Source organism: Ovis canadensis, chromosome 20 (assembly GCF_042477335.2).
Source record: "Ovis canadensis isolate MfBH-ARS-UI-01 breed Bighorn chromosome 20, ARS-UI_OviCan_v2, whole genome shotgun sequence".
Taxonomy (NCBI): domain Eukaryota; kingdom Metazoa; phylum Chordata; class Mammalia; order Artiodactyla; family Bovidae; genus Ovis; species Ovis canadensis.
In genome coordinates, this window is record NC_091264.1 from 42,823,837 (window position 1) to 42,840,468 (window position 16,632).

Here is a 16,632-nt window from a genome sequence, read left to right on the forward strand (position 1 = left end):
GAAACCATGCCACTGCTGAGCCTTGCATGCCACAGCTAAAGAGTTCAAGTGCTGCCAAATAGATAGATATTAAACAAAATAAAACAAAAACAGCATCAGTGGCATCAGCAGTTTGTCTGTCCAGCCCTTTAGTCAACAGTCAGAGCTACCTAAAAATGGACTATCTTAAGGCTCAGGGCTTTGCAAACATCCCTGGAGCCTGAGTTCCAACCATGGTACTGTACCAAGGAGGCAAGGGTGGAGGGGCACTTGGGAGGCAGGGTCCTGGAAATGAGAGCTACTTCCCAGGGCCAAGTGGAAACTGGGATCTATCTCCCTGAATGGTGGGACTAAGAGGATGACAACAACAAAAGACAAAAAGGACAAAGAAGAGGTTAACTGGTGACAGAGAAATGCAGACAGAAACAGAGGAAAGAGCTGAAACATTCACAGAACGGAATTACACAAAGTTAAGCAGAATTAAAATTTATTTGGAAGACAGAGTGAGTCCATCACTGGTGACTGGAGCTCTGAGGCTGCACTCTCTCCTCAGGAAGCTGGGCTGGAATGGGGTGGGCTGTGTTTGGCAAGGGCTGTGGTGGTTTGGGATCTAAGTAGATGAGCAGAATTAGTTTTTGAAGACTGGCACTTTCCACACCAACCCAAAACTCACCCATTTGTCTTCTGCAGCTCTCCGTTACCCACTGTCTCTACTCCCTGGGTTAACCCCCATTTTCTCAACCACCTCTCACCTGCCTGGTTCCCCAGCTGGGCCTCAGGCCGGTCTCCCCAGAGCACATGCCTCGGGTCGTTGAGGAACCGCTGGCTGCGCTGGCATGTCAGGCAGGTCTGTACAGTCCAGCGCTGACCCTTGCAGCCTGGAATGCATGTGGGAGAAAGAGAGTGCCCAGGTTTAGGAGAAGAAAAGGTCTCCTGAACCCAGTGTTGCCTCCACTGTTTTCTAGTAGGGATTCTCCTCCCTCCCCACCTTGAACGCAAATTTGATGGTGTCAGGTCCCTGAACAAAGTCTATCATTTTCTTGGCACCCTTTAAGACAAAGTCCAAACTCCTTAACAAGACTCAAGATCTGCCCTGCTTCCCTCTCCCACCTCAGGTCTTGCCCTTGCCCACCTCAAAGCCTGCCTCCTGAACTCTCAGTTCCTTGACAGCACCACAGGCTTTCTTTCCTGAGGCCTCACAAATGGCAAGGATTTCCATCTCCTACTCCCCTGCCCTTATAAACAACCTCACCACCACTGGTTTAAGTAACTTCGTATTCTACTCCCCTAACTGAAGCATTTTTCTAGGCTATTCTAATCGTTCCTCTTAGTCCATCCCATGAGACCATATTTCAATGAGAATGTTGATTCTAGAGCAATCCTTGACACATCTCAGAAAAATAATTCTTGAGTGAACGAATGAAGATGCGAATCATCCTCTATGATGTCAAATAACATCTATTATCATGGCTGGGCGAGGCTGCCTCTCAGGGCAACATCATTTTTCTACTGCCCAGATCTGTCTGTCCAAGTAGAGTTAACAACTCAGAGAAAGCCACCGACTCCAAATCCCACACCTGGCACGCGTCTGCCTCGAGAAAGGGATCACTGCCCGTCCCCTCCCCAGCCCACAGGTGTTCCTCATACATCCCACCTCAGCAAGAGGGTACTTACGTCTCTGCCGCTGGGTGCAGGTCAGACCCGGGATAAGGAGGGAAGAGCAGCCACGGCAGAGAGTTCGCTTCACCGAGGGGTCCCTGGGGGCGGAGGCAGGTGGTGGTCCAGACGCCCGCTCTCCCTCTCCAGTCCTTCCCCCGTCCCGCCCGCTGCCGGGCTCCATAACCTCTCTTACCGCCGTAATACGAGCCGCTTCGCTATGGTCCTCTCCGTGTGGCAGTAAAACCTCGCTAGCGCCTGGTTCTCTGGGTCCTGTGCGAGGACGCAGTGGGCGGCCTGGGGAAGTGAGCCGTCACTGGGGGCCCTCCACATTGGGTTCCCCGCCGTGCGTGCGCCGCGGACTCACCTGGTACAAGAAGCTGAGCCTCTGGAGGGCCTCGCGGTCTTTCACCGGCCCCGCCATCCGCGCCGCGCGAGCTCTCCACACGCGACCGTCCACAGGCCCCGCCCCAGGATAGCCACGCCCCCGGCGTCCGCGCGAGACCTCCTGGGAATTGTAGTTCCGGGAGCGATGCACACTCCTTTCTTTCTGGCCTTCCTTTCTCTGGCGCCACCCTATGGCCTCACAGACCCAACTGTTCGAAAATCCACCCCGCCCCTGCAATGAGAGTCCAGGGGCCTCCTCCTAGTCTTTCTCAAGCCAATAATTACATTAGGCGGAGACTGGAGAAGTTAGTTGAGCAGAAGAGTCTTAAACCCCTAAACATCGTCAGGACAGAAGACTCTTCTTTTTAGGCAGATAGGTTGGGAAATGGTTAGGTGCAGTTTATACCCAGCTAGACTTTCTGCCCTATGCTCCTGAAGACAAAGGCAGATGCCTTGAAAACCTACAGACAGAAGCAGCAGGTCTCCCTTTTTTTAAAAAAGGCACTGGTGCCAGTGGAAGTGACGCTGGAAAGGATCATGAGGGTAGTGGAGGGAGGGAAGAGGGCTCCTGGCCCTTAGAAAGCACAGCTTCCTCCCAATCTTTTCCACTTAGCAGATGCAGTGCTGGCCACAGTAGGGGATCCTCATTAACCCCTAGTCTCAGGAACTGAGCACAGAAACCTTTCAACAGCATCCCCCTGAAGAAACATCCCCTGTAGTACTCCACGTCCCTCCCTTCAATCTCTGCCTCTCCTTTCCTGTTTGACCTGCTGCTGCTGCTTCATAATACCACTCCTTCCTGAGGTTAGAAGTAGAGGGACAGAATATGCATAAACCCTGAGACAGGGAGAGGGTAGTCATGTCAGGAGAGCATGAGAATTCTCTCCTCTCTCAACCACCACCCCCCACACCTTGCCCCAATCAGGACTCCAGTTTGAAAGAAATGGCTGAAATTTCCTCTCAGATTACTTTCACAAAGGCCTCCAAACTCAAATGAGGCGTATGATTAAAAGGCAGATATGCCCAGGCCCACTCCAGACCTCAGTCAATTACTGAGGGCAGGCACCAGGAATATGCTTTTTTTTTTTTGAGGCCAAACTACAAGGCTTGCGGGATCTAAAGTTCTCCCACCACGGATCAAACCCAGGCCCCCAACAGTGAAAGTGTGGAGTCCTGACACTGGACTGCCAGAGATTCCAAGGAACATGCATTTTTAAGTTTCTAACACATCAACAGAGGCTATTGTCAAATTACCACAGGACACAAGGATTACTTCAGTGGATCCTTTGTTCCATATTATGTTTTACCAACCAAAGCATCTTGCCACAAAGAACCACAGTCAAGGCACAAAGGTAAGAGGAGAGTCTGGACGAAGTCCTGTTGAGGTGGTAGGAGGAGCTGAAATGCCCTCAATAAACTGCAGTTTCTTGTCCCAGTCTTCTGTGAACCCGATTAGCCAGTAGCAGATAATCCAGTCATTTTAGTTTGGTTTGGCATGCATTGCGTTACCTTTTCTGTAACATATGTACCATATAGGTTGTTTATTTTGGCCTAACATTAAAATGATTTACATTCTCTGATAGGAGAAATGGCAAAACGTGAACGGTGGCAACAAACAAACAAAAAACCGGCTCTTATGAACACTAGTTTCAGGCTAGATACACACAGGCCAAAGGAAGTTGCCTGTATGGCTCCTCCCTAAACATACTACCCTCTTCTACCCTGTCCCCAGGGTAAGGAAGACACCAGTTTCTTTCTCCCTGTCTGGCTTGGATACCTTAGCCAGGTAACAAGGCTGACAACTTGGGAGCAGCTACTTGGAGGCATTCTTTAAGGCCCGGGCTTTGGATAGGAATGCTTTTCTCTTTCCTCTAATACCTGACTCTCTCCTTTCCAAGTTCCCTTGGGGAAGCAGTGAGAGGGTAGACATGTCTTGCATGATCTCTTGCATCTTGCCCCTCCAGATGAGCAAGGTAACAGCTCTTGGAGACAAACAACTACAAGAAGGGAGACGATAAGCCAGGCCTGCTGAAGATGGAGGCAGGGACCTGGGTTCTTTCTTCCTACTCCCTCCTCCTCACATTCCTACCTCTGGCCAATCCTACTCATAATGGAACCAAAGAAACCCTTCTCTTTTCCTGACCTTCGTTCTAAACTTCTTGATGCGCAATCTCTGCCCTGAAAATAACTCCTCAACTTCTAGACCCGTGAGAACAACTGTCATTCACCTTTATTTCAATTAGAGGTACAAAGACCCCTGTGATCTTCCTAAAAAAGAAAAAAAAAAAAGTCTATTCTGGGTCAAAGAACCCCCTGAAAGGCTGTACAGGGGTTTCTGTTTCCTCCTCTGGTTTGAGTGAGTCAGACCCTTCCACAGACTTTCTTCTGAAAAAGTCTCTCCTTCCTTCCCAACCGGTCCTTGTGCAATAGCAAACCCAATGGACTTCAGGGGAGACCACCCCCTGAGAACCAGCTCTCCACCCTGTCAGGAGGGAGACACTGCAGTGCTCTCGACCTAGTCCAGTCCTACCTACTCCTCCATATAAACCATTCGGGAAACCACATGGTTCTCCCACATGGTTCAGAACCAGAACCAGGCAGACACGAAGACATTCCAGCAGGTCACAGGAAGGAAGGCCCGTAGCTCTTGACCCTGCCTCACCCTGATGATTCCCATGCCCCGACCTGTCACTCCCAGTCTGTCGGGGGCCTGATGGTGAGTGGTGCAGCATTCTTCCGACCGGCCCGGATGCCTGGATAGAAGAGGGGCCAAAGTTTCTCAGTAAAAGTATCAGTGAAGGTGTAGATATGAGAGCGGTCTGTGACGTTGTAAAAAGACAGTGTGCCAGCCTCATAGTCTAGGAATATGCCCACCCGCTTAGGTTTCACCTTGATGTGCAAAGGGGTAAAAGGCGTGGTGGTGGCTGCATACTTGTCCCCGTTCCATAGCCGCACCCGCCAGTAGCCAGTCTCAGGAAGCGGGGTCAGTTCACCCTTTCGGCTCACGGAGTCCCGGCACACACCCACTGCCCAGTGGGTCTTGTCGCCCACCTCCACCTCCCAGTAGTGTCGACCTGAGGTGAAACCCTCAGTAGCCAGGACGCAAGGGTAGAAGGTGAAACGCCGTGGTGTATCAGGGAGATCCCGGAGTCTTGTCTCCACGAACTTGACGCTCTTACGATCTTCAGACAGGACTAGGTTAGGATGAGCAGTTTCAGGGTCCAGGGTCACATCCGCTGGCGGGAGAAGCCACAGTGGGGAGCTAGATGAGGATGGGAATAGCTAAACGCCCCCGCCTCACTCTTCCAGCCTGCCTTTACAGAGCCTGCCCTGTGAAAGCCCCCAGAACCCTGTGGTTTGGTTAACCTTCTCAATCCTCAGGGTCACCTAAGGGAGGGGAGGGGCGGAGGGAAGGGAACAATGGCTTCTGATCCTGGCCCTAAAATAAACAGGTAATGATCTCTTGACTCTGCAGGGGCTGGTGCTTGAGGCTCCTGCCTGGTCATCCCTCTGTTCCTCAGAGATCATCATGCATCTCACTGGGTGGAGAAGTACAAGGCACAGACCAGGGGCCAGAAACGATGAAAAATGTTAAGAAGGATACAGAGCAAGAGAGCATTACAGTCTGGCGATAGGGTGACAATGTGTCTGTTTTCCTGTAACAGTCTGGCTTATGCCTGTTTTCTGAGTAAGTATTAATGAGACTCCCTTTCATTCTCAAGAGGAGACCAGTTTTCGGCAAATTATTTAACCTCTCTGGGTCCCTATTTAGAAAAATGTGGGACTAAGAGGAGACCAGTTTTTGGCAAATTATTTAACCTCTCTGGGTCCCTATTTGTAGAGCAGATGACACCTGAGGCTCCTCACTTTGAGTTCTGCGACTCAGAGTGAGATTAGAAGCCAGGTAAAGGAGTGGATGTGGATACAGGCATGAAAAGTGACAACAGGGATAACTGAAGTCCAGATAAAGTAGGACCTAAAGACTTCCTTCTCTCTGTTGATTTCCTTTGCTAGTTTCCTTTTGGGAACAACTCACCAATTAGCTGTTTAAGGATTTTCCTTAGTGCAAAGTACTGTCGGGGGAAATTGCTGAAGTTCTTTTCCAGCTCTATGGATACTGAAGTCACCTCCATGGTCTTCACCTTCTCACATCTAGGAGGGATGGGGAGATAGGGGAAGAAAGGGCAGGGTCAGGGGAAGCTCCAGCTTAGTCACTATTCAGATGCTGTCATCTTTAGGGAGAAACTAAAATTATTCATCCTCGTACTTTCTCCTCTCTCAAGACAAGTACTCACTGCTTTCTTTTGCCTATCTATGGAAAGAGAGATGGTCCCCTGGACAAATCCTTAAGAATGAGTTTTAGAACTTTCTGGAGGTACTGTTATATTTCATGCAAAGAGATACCACCCCTACTCCCCAACCCATTCCTTCTTCCATCTTGTTTGGACATGATTCCACCCACAGGCCCAGGCAGAATCTGGTTCTGTTACATTATGCTGATATCTACCCTACCAAGGAAGTCCTGATGCTCAAAGGGTAAAGGGGAACAGACTAGTACTCCCAATCATTTGTTCTGTAATTGGCTTCATGGATGCAAAAACCCTTCTCCCTTTTTCTACCCAAACACTGCATGACTTTCCCATTCTTACTCCCCCAGCTCCCTATTGCAGCCCTAGTCTTTAAGCCAAGACCTAACTCACTCGAAGAGATACAAGAATCACTTACTTTTCCAGGGTACTTTTGACATCCTAGAGGAAGGAGAAAAGAAAGCAATATTGGTCCTGGTAGTCAAGGGCCCTATAGGCAAAAGGTTCCCCTCCTCCCCAAAGTTCTAGAACTATTAAACAGGCACAGGACAAACTAAGGGTCACAGTGCAAAGGGGACTAACTCCAGAGGGATCTGAGTATATCTTTCCCAACCTAACCCCCACCTTCAGCTCTCAGTCATCATGAAACTTGGTAATTGATGTCACTTCCAAATAGTTTCCTGTGTGTTTGTCTTTGTTCCTCAAGAACACTGGGACCTCAATGCCAGGGATAGGATTGTGTCTGCTCTTTGCTCTGTCCCCCAAGTACCAACCACACACCTGCCTCCTTGAGAATCAGTAGAGATAGTTCTAGACTGCTGGCATAGGAATGAATCACTCTCTCCCATTGTGGTTTGGTATCCCTTGTCTAGTATTGGTTAATAAATATTTATAAGTGCGTGCCAATCCTGATTTGTGAATACTTGGGGTCCAGAAGACAAAGAAGACAAATCTCTGCCCCGCCAAGGATTTCCCAGTTTAATGTGGAAGGCAGAACACACATACATGAAAGGACATGAGAATAAATACCAAGCAATATATAACATGCAGATAAATATACAACGAAGCCTCGCTGATTCAAATGCTGGTAATGTGATCTCTAAGATAAGAAATATGTTTCCTGGAATCTTGCTAACACCATTCATTTGCTTAAGAAAACAGACTATTTCAAACATTTTAGAGGCACTATTTACATATCAAAAGCAGCATGTTACTATACATTATTTCAAGTGTCATCACACTATATTTCTATTCTTTTTGAGCACTAGGTAAGTCAAGTTCCAGGACTTAAAAGTAACGGTTACTGCATTTTACACAATTTTTAATGCATAGATTTTTCACTAATTTAGACTAGACTGCCCTCTTCTCAAAAAATTGAGTTTTTTCTTTGGTACAAATTAAGCACATAATTGTTGACAAGACATAAGAACACAGAAGTGATCAAAAGGGATGTGAGAAATCAGAGAAGCCTTTCTGTAGAGAAAGATCCTTTGAGCATGTCTGGAAGAAAGAACTGGATTTAGAGAGGCAGAGTGGAGGAGTGAGCATTGCAGGCTGACAGAATGACCTGTGCAAAGCTAGACTGCGCTCGGCCTGAGTGGCTATGCAGGGGCAAAGGTCGAACCTTAAGCATCTCGAAGCCCGACTGTAAGCACTTGCCCTCCACCTCAGCAGCCAAGTGGGCGAGGTCCCGGCGCTTGTCTCCAAGGTGAGCAGCATTTTCTCGGAGGCGCTGTAGAATGTCCTGTTCCTCTTCCTCCAGCCGTGAAAGTAACACCTGCTGCTCTTCATCCAGGCGCCGGTGAAGCTCTTCAAATTCCTTTAGGATCTGCTGTCGGCGACTCTCCACTAGTCTCTGAGAACAGAGGGTGGGTGTTATGTTTAACAGGGTCAGTGGGGCATAGGATACCTTTCCTCATGCACCATGTGTATGAATTCAGACTTCAAGTGCCATTGGAGAGAGTTTAAAAGGACACTCATGTTGCTCTCCATTGATATTTCCTTCTGTAAAGAATGGCTCCATCCCCATTAGCACCCTTACTGATAACTTGGGATGAAGATCATTGAGATAAAAAAATAAACCAATGCTGAAAAAATTATTTTATTTACTAAATTAACTTCTAAAAAAGCTATACTTTTATGTTTTAGAAAAAAAAATTCAAGACATAAGAACTCAATAATATGACAAGTAGTATTACAGAGATACGGCTGTAATAATAGGACAAGTACTGAGAGCAGAGATACCTCTGCTATTTCCTACTCTAAGTTCTAGCTAACGCAAATTGTGAAGAAAAGGAAAGCACAGATACTCGAAAGTTAGAGACTGTCATCATTTGTACACTGCAAGACATCTACCTGATAAAAACCAGAGATGGAAAAACTGGAAAAATATCAGAATCAGTAAGATTTTAGTAATGGACTGTTATAAAATATAAATTTAGATTTTGGGGCTGAGCCTGCTAAACAGGTTCAAGTCACTTCAGAGACCGACAGTTTACACCCCAGGAATGGGTTATAGATGTGAAAAAATAAAAGGGGCATTGGGTCTGGAGGTGGGGATGAGGGAGAGGGAGGAAAGATAATTCAAAAGGTCACTGAAGGAAAGTTGGTGATTGGTGACAGTTTCTGAGACCACTGAAATGATAATTTACATTAAAAAAAAAACAAACCCACACCACAGTTCTATTCAAGCATTTAGCAGGTTTTTAAACTTTTTATTTCCTTCTCCATCCTTTATCCTTAAGAATGTGATCAATAGGAAGAGGAAAGCTAATGATTAGGAATAAGCTTCATTTTCACAGATTTTTAGTGTTTCAGGACAATAACTTTTTTAAGTTTACCTTTGCAATCAAAATTAGTTCAACTTTTTAAAAATTCAAATGTTTCTTTTTAAAATGCATAAAGGACTAAGGTAATAATACTTGCTTCCTATTGAAATGTTGTCATTGTTAAAAAACAAACAAACAAACAAACAAATTTCCACTAATTTCAAACCTGTGCTTAGTTCTTGGTAATCCCTAAATCTCATTTATTTCTTCTGGAAGGCTTTAATGACATTGAGTTTCTCTGTCATATTCTTGGGAATTTGCAACTGTACCTTTTGTGTCTGTTGTTTCTATTTTCTCTACCTGACAGTAAGCTCAAGGAGGGCAAGGACCATGTTTTTGGTCATCAATGGCCCGGTGTCAAAGACAGGGTGTGGCCTATACTGGAAGCTTAATAAATATTTATTGATTCCTGCAGAATTAGTATCTCTGGTTTTGCCACATACTGGCTGTATGATCTTGGACTAGACACTGATCCAAGTTCTGTTTTCTTCTGTGTAAACTGGGGATAATAAGACGTATCTTATAGGGTATCTAAGTTCACTCTTGCCTAATAAGCTTTGCTGGACTCCCTTCTCCTTTTCTTGTACCTTCTCTATGTTCCACTGGGGCCAAGTCTAGCCTGATCTCTTAGAACTTAAAACTGGGCAGAACCAAGCCTAAGACCTAATACAATACTTTAACTTTGGAATGTCATGAACACCTAATGAATTAATGCCCTATTATTACTGTTACAATTAATACATGTTTCACTGTCCAATAGAAGAAATAAGGCAGGTATCAAAATACCAGTCTACCAATATGATAATACTATAGAAAAGATGTGAAATTGTATGAAAATTAAGAAAGCGAATTTCTGAAGGGTCAGGAAAGGCTACACAGTAAATGGTTTTCATTTTAGGATGGACAGGATACTATAGGTAGAAGATGGGAAGGGAAAGAACATTCTAGGAAGCCATACTACCTAGCATACTCGAGCTTATGTGAATTAAGAGAATGGGGTTCTAATGTGACTGGGGGGTTCTGGGAGCTCTTGGGCAGCTTCTTCATCCTTCCTCCCCAGTGCACCTTCCACATTCTCCAGCAGAGAGCCTCCTTCCTGCTCTACAAAGAAAAGGAGACCAGCGGCCATCAACTCCCTCAGCTCGCCAAATCCTTCACCCCTTATATCCTTCTCCTCAATTCTTAATCCATTAAGAACGTACTTAAACATTCTTAAGTACAATGTTTAATGACAATCAAGCTTAATAAAATTTCATTGTTTTTGAAAGAGCATTTTTTAATAAACCAAAAATGTTGGATTAAATAATGCATCATTAATGTTTAGTTAAATAATGTATGGCTAATGTTCAGGGATTCCCTGGTGGCTAAGATGGTAAAGAATCTGCCTGCAATGCAGGAGACCTGGGTTTGATCCCTGGGTCGGGAAGATCCCCTGGAGAAGGGAGTGGCAACCCACTCCAGTATTTCTGCCTGGAGAATTCTATGGACAGAAGGAACCTGGTGGGCTACAGTCCACAGGGTCACAAACAGTTGGACACGACTTAATGACTGACAATGTTCAGTTAATTGCCTGTAGGGCAGGCCTAATGGGACTGCCTGCCTTTACCTTGAGTTCGCCAGGCTTCTTCTCCTCAGCGGACTTACAGCGGCTGATCTCCTGCAGCTTCTGCTCCAGGGGCTCCAGGCACTTCTGCAGTTTTTCCTGAGAGGTGTGAAGTAGGAGAACAACATTTGTGGTTGGCTGGTACAGCCTATGTTCAGAGCCTAACCCAATTGTTTTAAACTACTTGCTTCCTATTCATCTCAGTTCAGTTCAGTCATTCAGTCGTGTCTGACTCTTTGCGACCCCATGAATCGCAGCTCGCCAGGCCTCCCTGTCCATCACCAACTCCCGGAGTTCACTCAGACTCATGTCCATCAAGTCGGTGATGCCATCCAGCTATCTCATCCTCTGTCGTCCCCTTTTCCTCCTGCCCCCAATCCCTCCCAGCATCAGGGGCTTTTCCAATGAGTCAGTTCTTCGCATGAGGTGGCCAAAGTATTGGAGTTTCAGCTTTAGCATCAGTCCTTCCAATGAACACCCAGGACTGATCTCCTTTAGAATGGACTGGTTGGATCTCCTTGCAGTCCAAGGGACTCTCAGGAGTCTTCTCCAACACCACAGTTCAGAAGCATCAATTCTTTGGCACTCAGCTTTCTTCACAGTCCAACTCTCACATCCATACATGACCACTGGAAAAACCACAGCCTTGGCCAGATGGACCTTTGTTGGTAATGTCTCTGCTTTTCAATATGCTATCTAGGTTGGTCATAACTTTCCTTCCAAGGAGTAGGCGTCTTTTAATTTCATGGCTGCAATCACCATCTGCAGTGATTTTTGGAGCCCCCCAAAATAAACTCTGACACTGTTCCCATTGTTTTCCCATCTATTTGTCATGAAGTGATGGGACCAGATGCCATTCAGTTTTCTGAATGTTGAGCTTTAGGCCAACTTTTTCACTCTCCTCTTTCATCTGACCACCTCTTAATCCAACTCCGTTCTTTGCTCATGAAGTGTCAACTTCCTATAGGTCCCTCCTCCTGCCTCCAGCCTGTCTCCATGCCTTCCTTGCTTGCAAAACTTTAATTGAATCTCACTGTGTCCAGCTGTCACCAACTCTCTGTTCTTCCCTAGCCCTATTCATTTTCTAACAAGGAACTGCCTGTACTGACAGGCAGTTATGTACCCTTATGTACCCTGACATCCTTCTTTTTTTGGCCACATGGCATGCAGGATCTTAGTTCCCTGACCAAGGATTGAATCCATGCAGCACTGGAAGCATGGAGTCTTAACAACTGGACTGCCAAGGAAGTCCCTGATATCCTTTTTAAAATTTGTTTTCCTATACAACTCTAACCACTTGCAAATAAAATAAAATCTTGATTATTCTGTGAACTACCATAAAGTCTTGTTTGTAAGACTTCATTAATATAATTAGGCAAACTACTTGATAAAGTGCTAAGACAGTAAAATCTCTAGTTCCTATTACTCAAACATTTACCCTGTGTCTCAGCAGTAAGTTAAACCAGATGCCATGTTACCCATTATCTGGGGAAGATGAAAACAGGCTGGTTTAGCTGTTTTCATCTCAATGGTTGGGATGGTTTAGAATGGTTGGGATCATTCTAAAATGATGTTACCTGTTCCCAATACCAGTGGGTAAATAAGCGGTGTGCTGAGCAGGGGGACAGAATGAAGGAACCAGACCATTTTTTAGTTCTTAAGTCTGAGATTCTCTGTGTGGTTTCACTCATTTATGAAAAATAGGATACATTCTAAGACCACACATACTCAAATGTGTTACAAAAGTCAAGAGAAATTTGGGCCGTACTTCTTACTGCTCTTCTTCATGCGTGAGGACAACCAATCAGACGGGACTATGCGCACTGCACCCCCCGACCCTCACCCCAGTACATAGCTCTGTACCTCCAAGGGGACTACAGAGTGAGCACCAGAGACTGTCTTGCCCTCAGGAACTTATGATTCTCTACCCAGGGAGTCGCCCATCCTCTGGGCTCCTCCCTCTTGCCCTGCATTGACATCAAGTATCTGGTTCCCTACCTTATACTCCTGTGTGGCATCGTCCAGTGGCACGACGGTGTGGGCCCGGTGGGTGTGGGAAATTGCACATATCAAACACACAGCCTCCTGGTCCTCATAGCAGAAGAGGCTGAGGGCCTCATGGTGCTGGGGGCAGAGGCTCTCATCTCGGATCTTCCGCTTGACGGCCTGCAGCTGCTTAGCAATTTCCACCATACTGCCCAGCTGTCGATTAGGCCGGAGACTGCGGTAGCGGGATGTCTTTCGACATACAGGACAAGGGAAGTCCCTCTCTAGGTCCTCCCACCAGCGAGTGATGCAAGCTTTGCAGAAGTTATGCCCACACTCAATGATGACAGGCTCCTTCAGATACTCCAGGCACACAGAGCAACTTGCCTCCACCTGTAGGTTCTCCAGAGCTGCAGCTGTGGAGGCTGCAGAGGCCCCGGCCTCTAAAAGACTTGTCTCTGCCATTATTTAACTTGAGGTTAAGAAGAGAGAAGAGAAAAAAAAAAGTTAGTTGGGGGGTTAATTTCTTTGCATCCCTGGCCTGACATTTACCCCCAGGTTAAATCCTAACTCCAGACTTAGCACTGTCATGGTATTTTTACATCTTCCCTTCCCCCAGTCAATCTCTTTGGTTTTTCCATTTCCCAAAATTGTGACTCCCACCTATGAGCAAACTGACACACAACCCTCAGTCTTGTCTTTCACCACTGCCTTCTCTTGTTAGAAGCACTAGCCCAGAGTATTCATCCTGATCCAGGTTCATTCCACTAGTATCGTAACAGTTTCAGAAAAATGTATTCTTAGTTTGACATCTTTTTCTAATAGATGAAAAAAGAGTATGGGAAAGTGAAAAGTGCCTTAACAGTCAAAGCATTAAGACTGCTTAAATCAAGTATATTTTAAAGTTTAATGCTACAGATGAGTTCTACTACAATAGCCCACTGAAGCCTAAGCTTGATTCTTTGCCACTGTTCCCTCAGTCTTTCAAATGGTAAATATTGGAACGAGTTAGGCAAGGGTAACAACCTCTTCTTTTCAGAAAAGTGTGACATTATGCTTCCCTTTACCAGGCCTAGAGGAAGGGTACACTCATCATGGAATGAAATGATTCACACAACAACTGTTTCCTATTTGTATGCATTTGGATGTTTGGAGCTGCTGTAAAAGTGATAAATTTACAGCAGCTATACCAAAGAGTTTATTACTGAGCCCAGGGCAATAATTTCTTGAAAAGAAGAGTTGACAAATTTATTCCAAGTATTCAGTGCTGACAGGAGTCTTTTGAAATAGTTGTTGATAACTAATTCCTTGGATATACTGTACTTCCAACTAACAGGTTCTGGGTGGTCGGGAATTAAGAGAGAAAAGTAAACAGGCAATCAAAAACTCTAATGAAGCCTCAAAAGAACTGGAAATGCCCCTGAGAGATGTATAAAGCAGAAGGCTGGTCTTCCGTTCCATCCTTAAAACATAACCACTATTATCCATGAAATATTTCATTTCTCTACCCCTTAACCTCTCTTTCTAAGGAACCCAACAGAAGAAAATTTAGTAAGTCTATTTATGTGTTTAGAGAGAAGTGGCCATGTAGTGAGTTGGGTTAACAATGATTATTTCTGTATATACTGATGGCAAACGTGAAAAGTGTTTAATTTGGAGTAGGAACTGATAACATATTTGGACCTGAATTTCTCCCTCAACCACGAGAGAAGTTCAATTAGATGATTTTTCTTTACCTACAGGAATCCAACTTCGACCAGTAACACTTCCCTTTTCCTAATCTAGAAATTAGGTGGTGGCCTCACCCGAGATGAGTTGAACTGTATGCTGAGTTAGGGACCAGGATGGATCTAGACTGGCGAAAAAGTAGCGTTAGAGAAAGATGGGGAAAAGGTTAGGGAAGTATGGGGAGAGGGCTTGGAGCTACAGCATTAGTGAGGCCTTGGGTCATTTCCCCCCTATTCCTCGTGTCTCAGTAGAAGGGCACACTTCAGAGAGGTCCTCATTGTGTTTCTACCACTGTTGGGGGGTCCCACCTTGCGCCCCTTTCCTGAGCGTGGTCCACAACTCGGTCCCACCCCCGTCTCCATCTTCTCCCGCCTGATCTGGCGCAGGGGGGCTGGAGAGGGGGGAGAGGAAACGTCGTTGTTGGCAGGGAGGGAGGGATGCGTGTCCAGGTGAGAAGGTGTGACGTGAAGATGGGATGCCCGCCGCTATGACGCAGCCGAGACCCGCGGTGACGGCGTCAGAGTTTCACCCGGGGAGGCGAGCGGCAGCGGGACGGGGTAACGGCGGGGTAGCCAAGCAACGCCGGACGCGCTGACGTCGCCGGGGCGGCAAAACGTCCGCCCGGGCCTGAAACGGGCGGAGGCAGCTGTGGTTACGTGCGGGGGGCCGGTGACGCAGTCGCGGGGCGCTAGGACGCGGCGTGCGGAGCCGGCGGGCGGGGGCAGGCCCCAGGGTCCCGGCGCGGCGGCGGGACAGCACCTACCTTCCCGGCTTCGGGTCCGGGAGTGCGGGGCGCGGAGCCGCCGGAGCGCTGCCTCCCTCCTTCCTCCTCCCCCCGCCCCCGCCCCGCAGCGCGACACACAATACTCGCCGGAAGCGGAAGCCGCGCCGAGAGGCTCGTGTCAGTGGAAGCTGGGGTGTCGGCGGGCGACCGCGGGAGGGCCTAGCGGCGCCTGCCGAACAAGAAGGCGGGGGGGCGGAGGTGAGGACCAGCTGGAGGAGTCAGGGGCAGGTGGCCGGAATGCGGTCGTCCAGGTGACCCGAGGAATCCGCTGGAGAAAGAGGGCCGCGCATGCGCGTGGCGGAGCGCTGAAGCCCATTGCCCTCAGGGCGCCTACGGGCGCCGGGGCAAGCGGTACTGTCCCGCCCAGGGTCCGCGCCCGGACTCTGGCCTGGCTCGGTTGGTTCCAGGTGGCGCTGGGAGCTGTCGAGGGCGGAGCAGGGGCGGGTTGCGGACTTTGAGCTACACTTCTCTTCTCTCCTGGCCAGTCTCGGGAGAAGGTGGCTCGCCGAGTCGGCGGCCAATAATGTGGCGGTCCTGCTGATCTCAGCTGGCACGTCACTTCCGACTAGTTGCGTTTTAGGCTTTTAACATTCAAGGATTAGCTCAGTCCTGCCTTGGGATATTCCTTACCTTGTCCCTTCTAGGCGGGCTTTATGGAAATTATCTGCTGTCTCCGCTGGAGTGCGAGCCTCAAAAGAGCTGATACTGCGACTCTGCTGCTCACCTTTGCATCCTCGGCTGTTTGCTCGGGGCCCGACTGCAGTGAGCGCGCCTTGAACTCGCGTTCTGAATGCGAGAGAATCCCGTCTTTTTCCAGTTTGGGAGCTGTGACTTGAGTTTCTCCGCAGGAGTAGATAGTGCTTGTATGGAGACTCCAGACTCCTGCGTTATTACCTCCTTACTTTCTTCTCCTGTTGCTGGAATCTTCGCAGGTCTGTGACTGGAGGACGAGGGTGAGGTGATGAGGCTGGAAGAGTCTGCTGATGGAGGTGTGATGAGACTTGGGAGGAGGTGCGGAGTTGATGGAGCTGGGGAGGGTGGGTGCTGGGTAAATGGATGATGCGGCTAGGTAGGAGTTAGTGCTCTAAGCGCAGACAAGGCTGGGAGAAAAGGCAGCCCACCTCCCCTCTTCCCCCAATATTTGGCATACAGAATGCTGACTGGAAGAAATAAGCAAATTTTGGTGTCCCCTTCTAGGGGAAATGGCCATATGGCCCTTGTTCCTGTGTAAGTTATGATGCTGTTTACAAACACTGTGCAGTGTTTAACCTCGAGCATCCTGGGAGCCAGGAACTATTTACTTGCAGAAAATATCTAATATGGGAGGTATAAAGATTTAGAGTCAGACATGCGAAGGACAGTTGATCTGCTTTT

At 47.5% G+C, this 16,632-nt stretch overlaps 3 protein-coding genes across 12 annotated transcripts in view; 1 reads left to right on the plus strand and 2 right to left on the minus strand.

Annotated features, from left to right (window-relative positions):
* Window positions 1-449: 449 nt before the first annotated feature.
* On the minus strand, window positions 450-3,106 carry RPP21 (ribonuclease P/MRP subunit p21). Of its 2 annotated transcripts, none has more exons than XM_069563599.1 (5): window positions 2,003-3,106; window positions 1,832-1,908; window positions 1,654-1,736; window positions 732-857; window positions 450-589 (listed from the first exon to the last, which is right to left on the minus strand). In XM_069563599.1, exons 1-5 carry the CDS (start codon window positions 2,057-2,059, stop codon window positions 492-494), a joined length of 441 nt encoding a protein of 146 aa, XP_069419700.1. In that variant the 5' UTR covers window positions 2,060-3,106; the 3' UTR covers window positions 450-491. The 2 variants fall into 2 exon arrangements, with proteins under 2 accessions (XP_069419700.1, XP_069419699.1); XM_069563598.1 differs by having other exon boundaries at window positions 1,832-1,932.
* A 185-nt stretch (window positions 3,107-3,291) lies between these two features.
* TRIM39 (tripartite motif containing 39) lies at window positions 3,292-15,803 on the minus strand. Of its 5 annotated transcripts, none has more exons than XM_069563579.1 (8): window positions 15,346-15,803; window positions 14,783-15,101; window positions 12,759-13,218; window positions 10,764-10,859; window positions 7,954-8,184; window positions 6,748-6,770; window positions 6,059-6,174; window positions 3,292-5,258 (listed from the first exon to the last, which is right to left on the minus strand). In XM_069563579.1, the coding sequence occupies exons 3-8, from the start codon at window positions 13,209-13,211 to the stop codon at window positions 4,711-4,713; spliced, it is 1,467 nt and encodes a 488-aa protein (XP_069419680.1). In that variant the 5' UTR covers window positions 13,212-13,218; window positions 14,783-15,101; window positions 15,346-15,803; the 3' UTR covers window positions 3,292-4,710. The 5 variants fall into 5 exon arrangements, with proteins under 5 accessions (XP_069419680.1, XP_069419681.1, XP_069419678.1 ...); XM_069563580.1 differs by having other exon boundaries at window positions 14,783-14,865; window positions 15,238-15,757; XM_069563577.1 differs by having other exon boundaries at window positions 15,238-15,757.
* The window catches only part of LOC138425563 (BOLA class I histocompatibility antigen, alpha chain BL3-7-like), a 35,923-nt gene continuing 34,388 nt past the window's right edge, over window positions 15,098-16,632 (plus strand). Inside the window, exons 1-2 of one of the 5 annotated variants that reach the window (XM_069563594.1) lie at window positions 15,098-15,456; window positions 16,191-16,269. Coding sequence is in view for 1 of the 5 variants with exons in the window: in XM_069563591.1 (XP_069419692.1) it covers window positions 16,049-16,190 (142 nt within the window). In the remaining 4 variants the exon portion in view is untranslated. Of the gene's footprint in view, window positions 16,270-16,632 lie in introns of all 5 variants that reach the window. The other 4 variants (XR_011251274.1, XM_069563595.1, XM_069563591.1 and 1 more) reach the window with 4 other exon arrangements.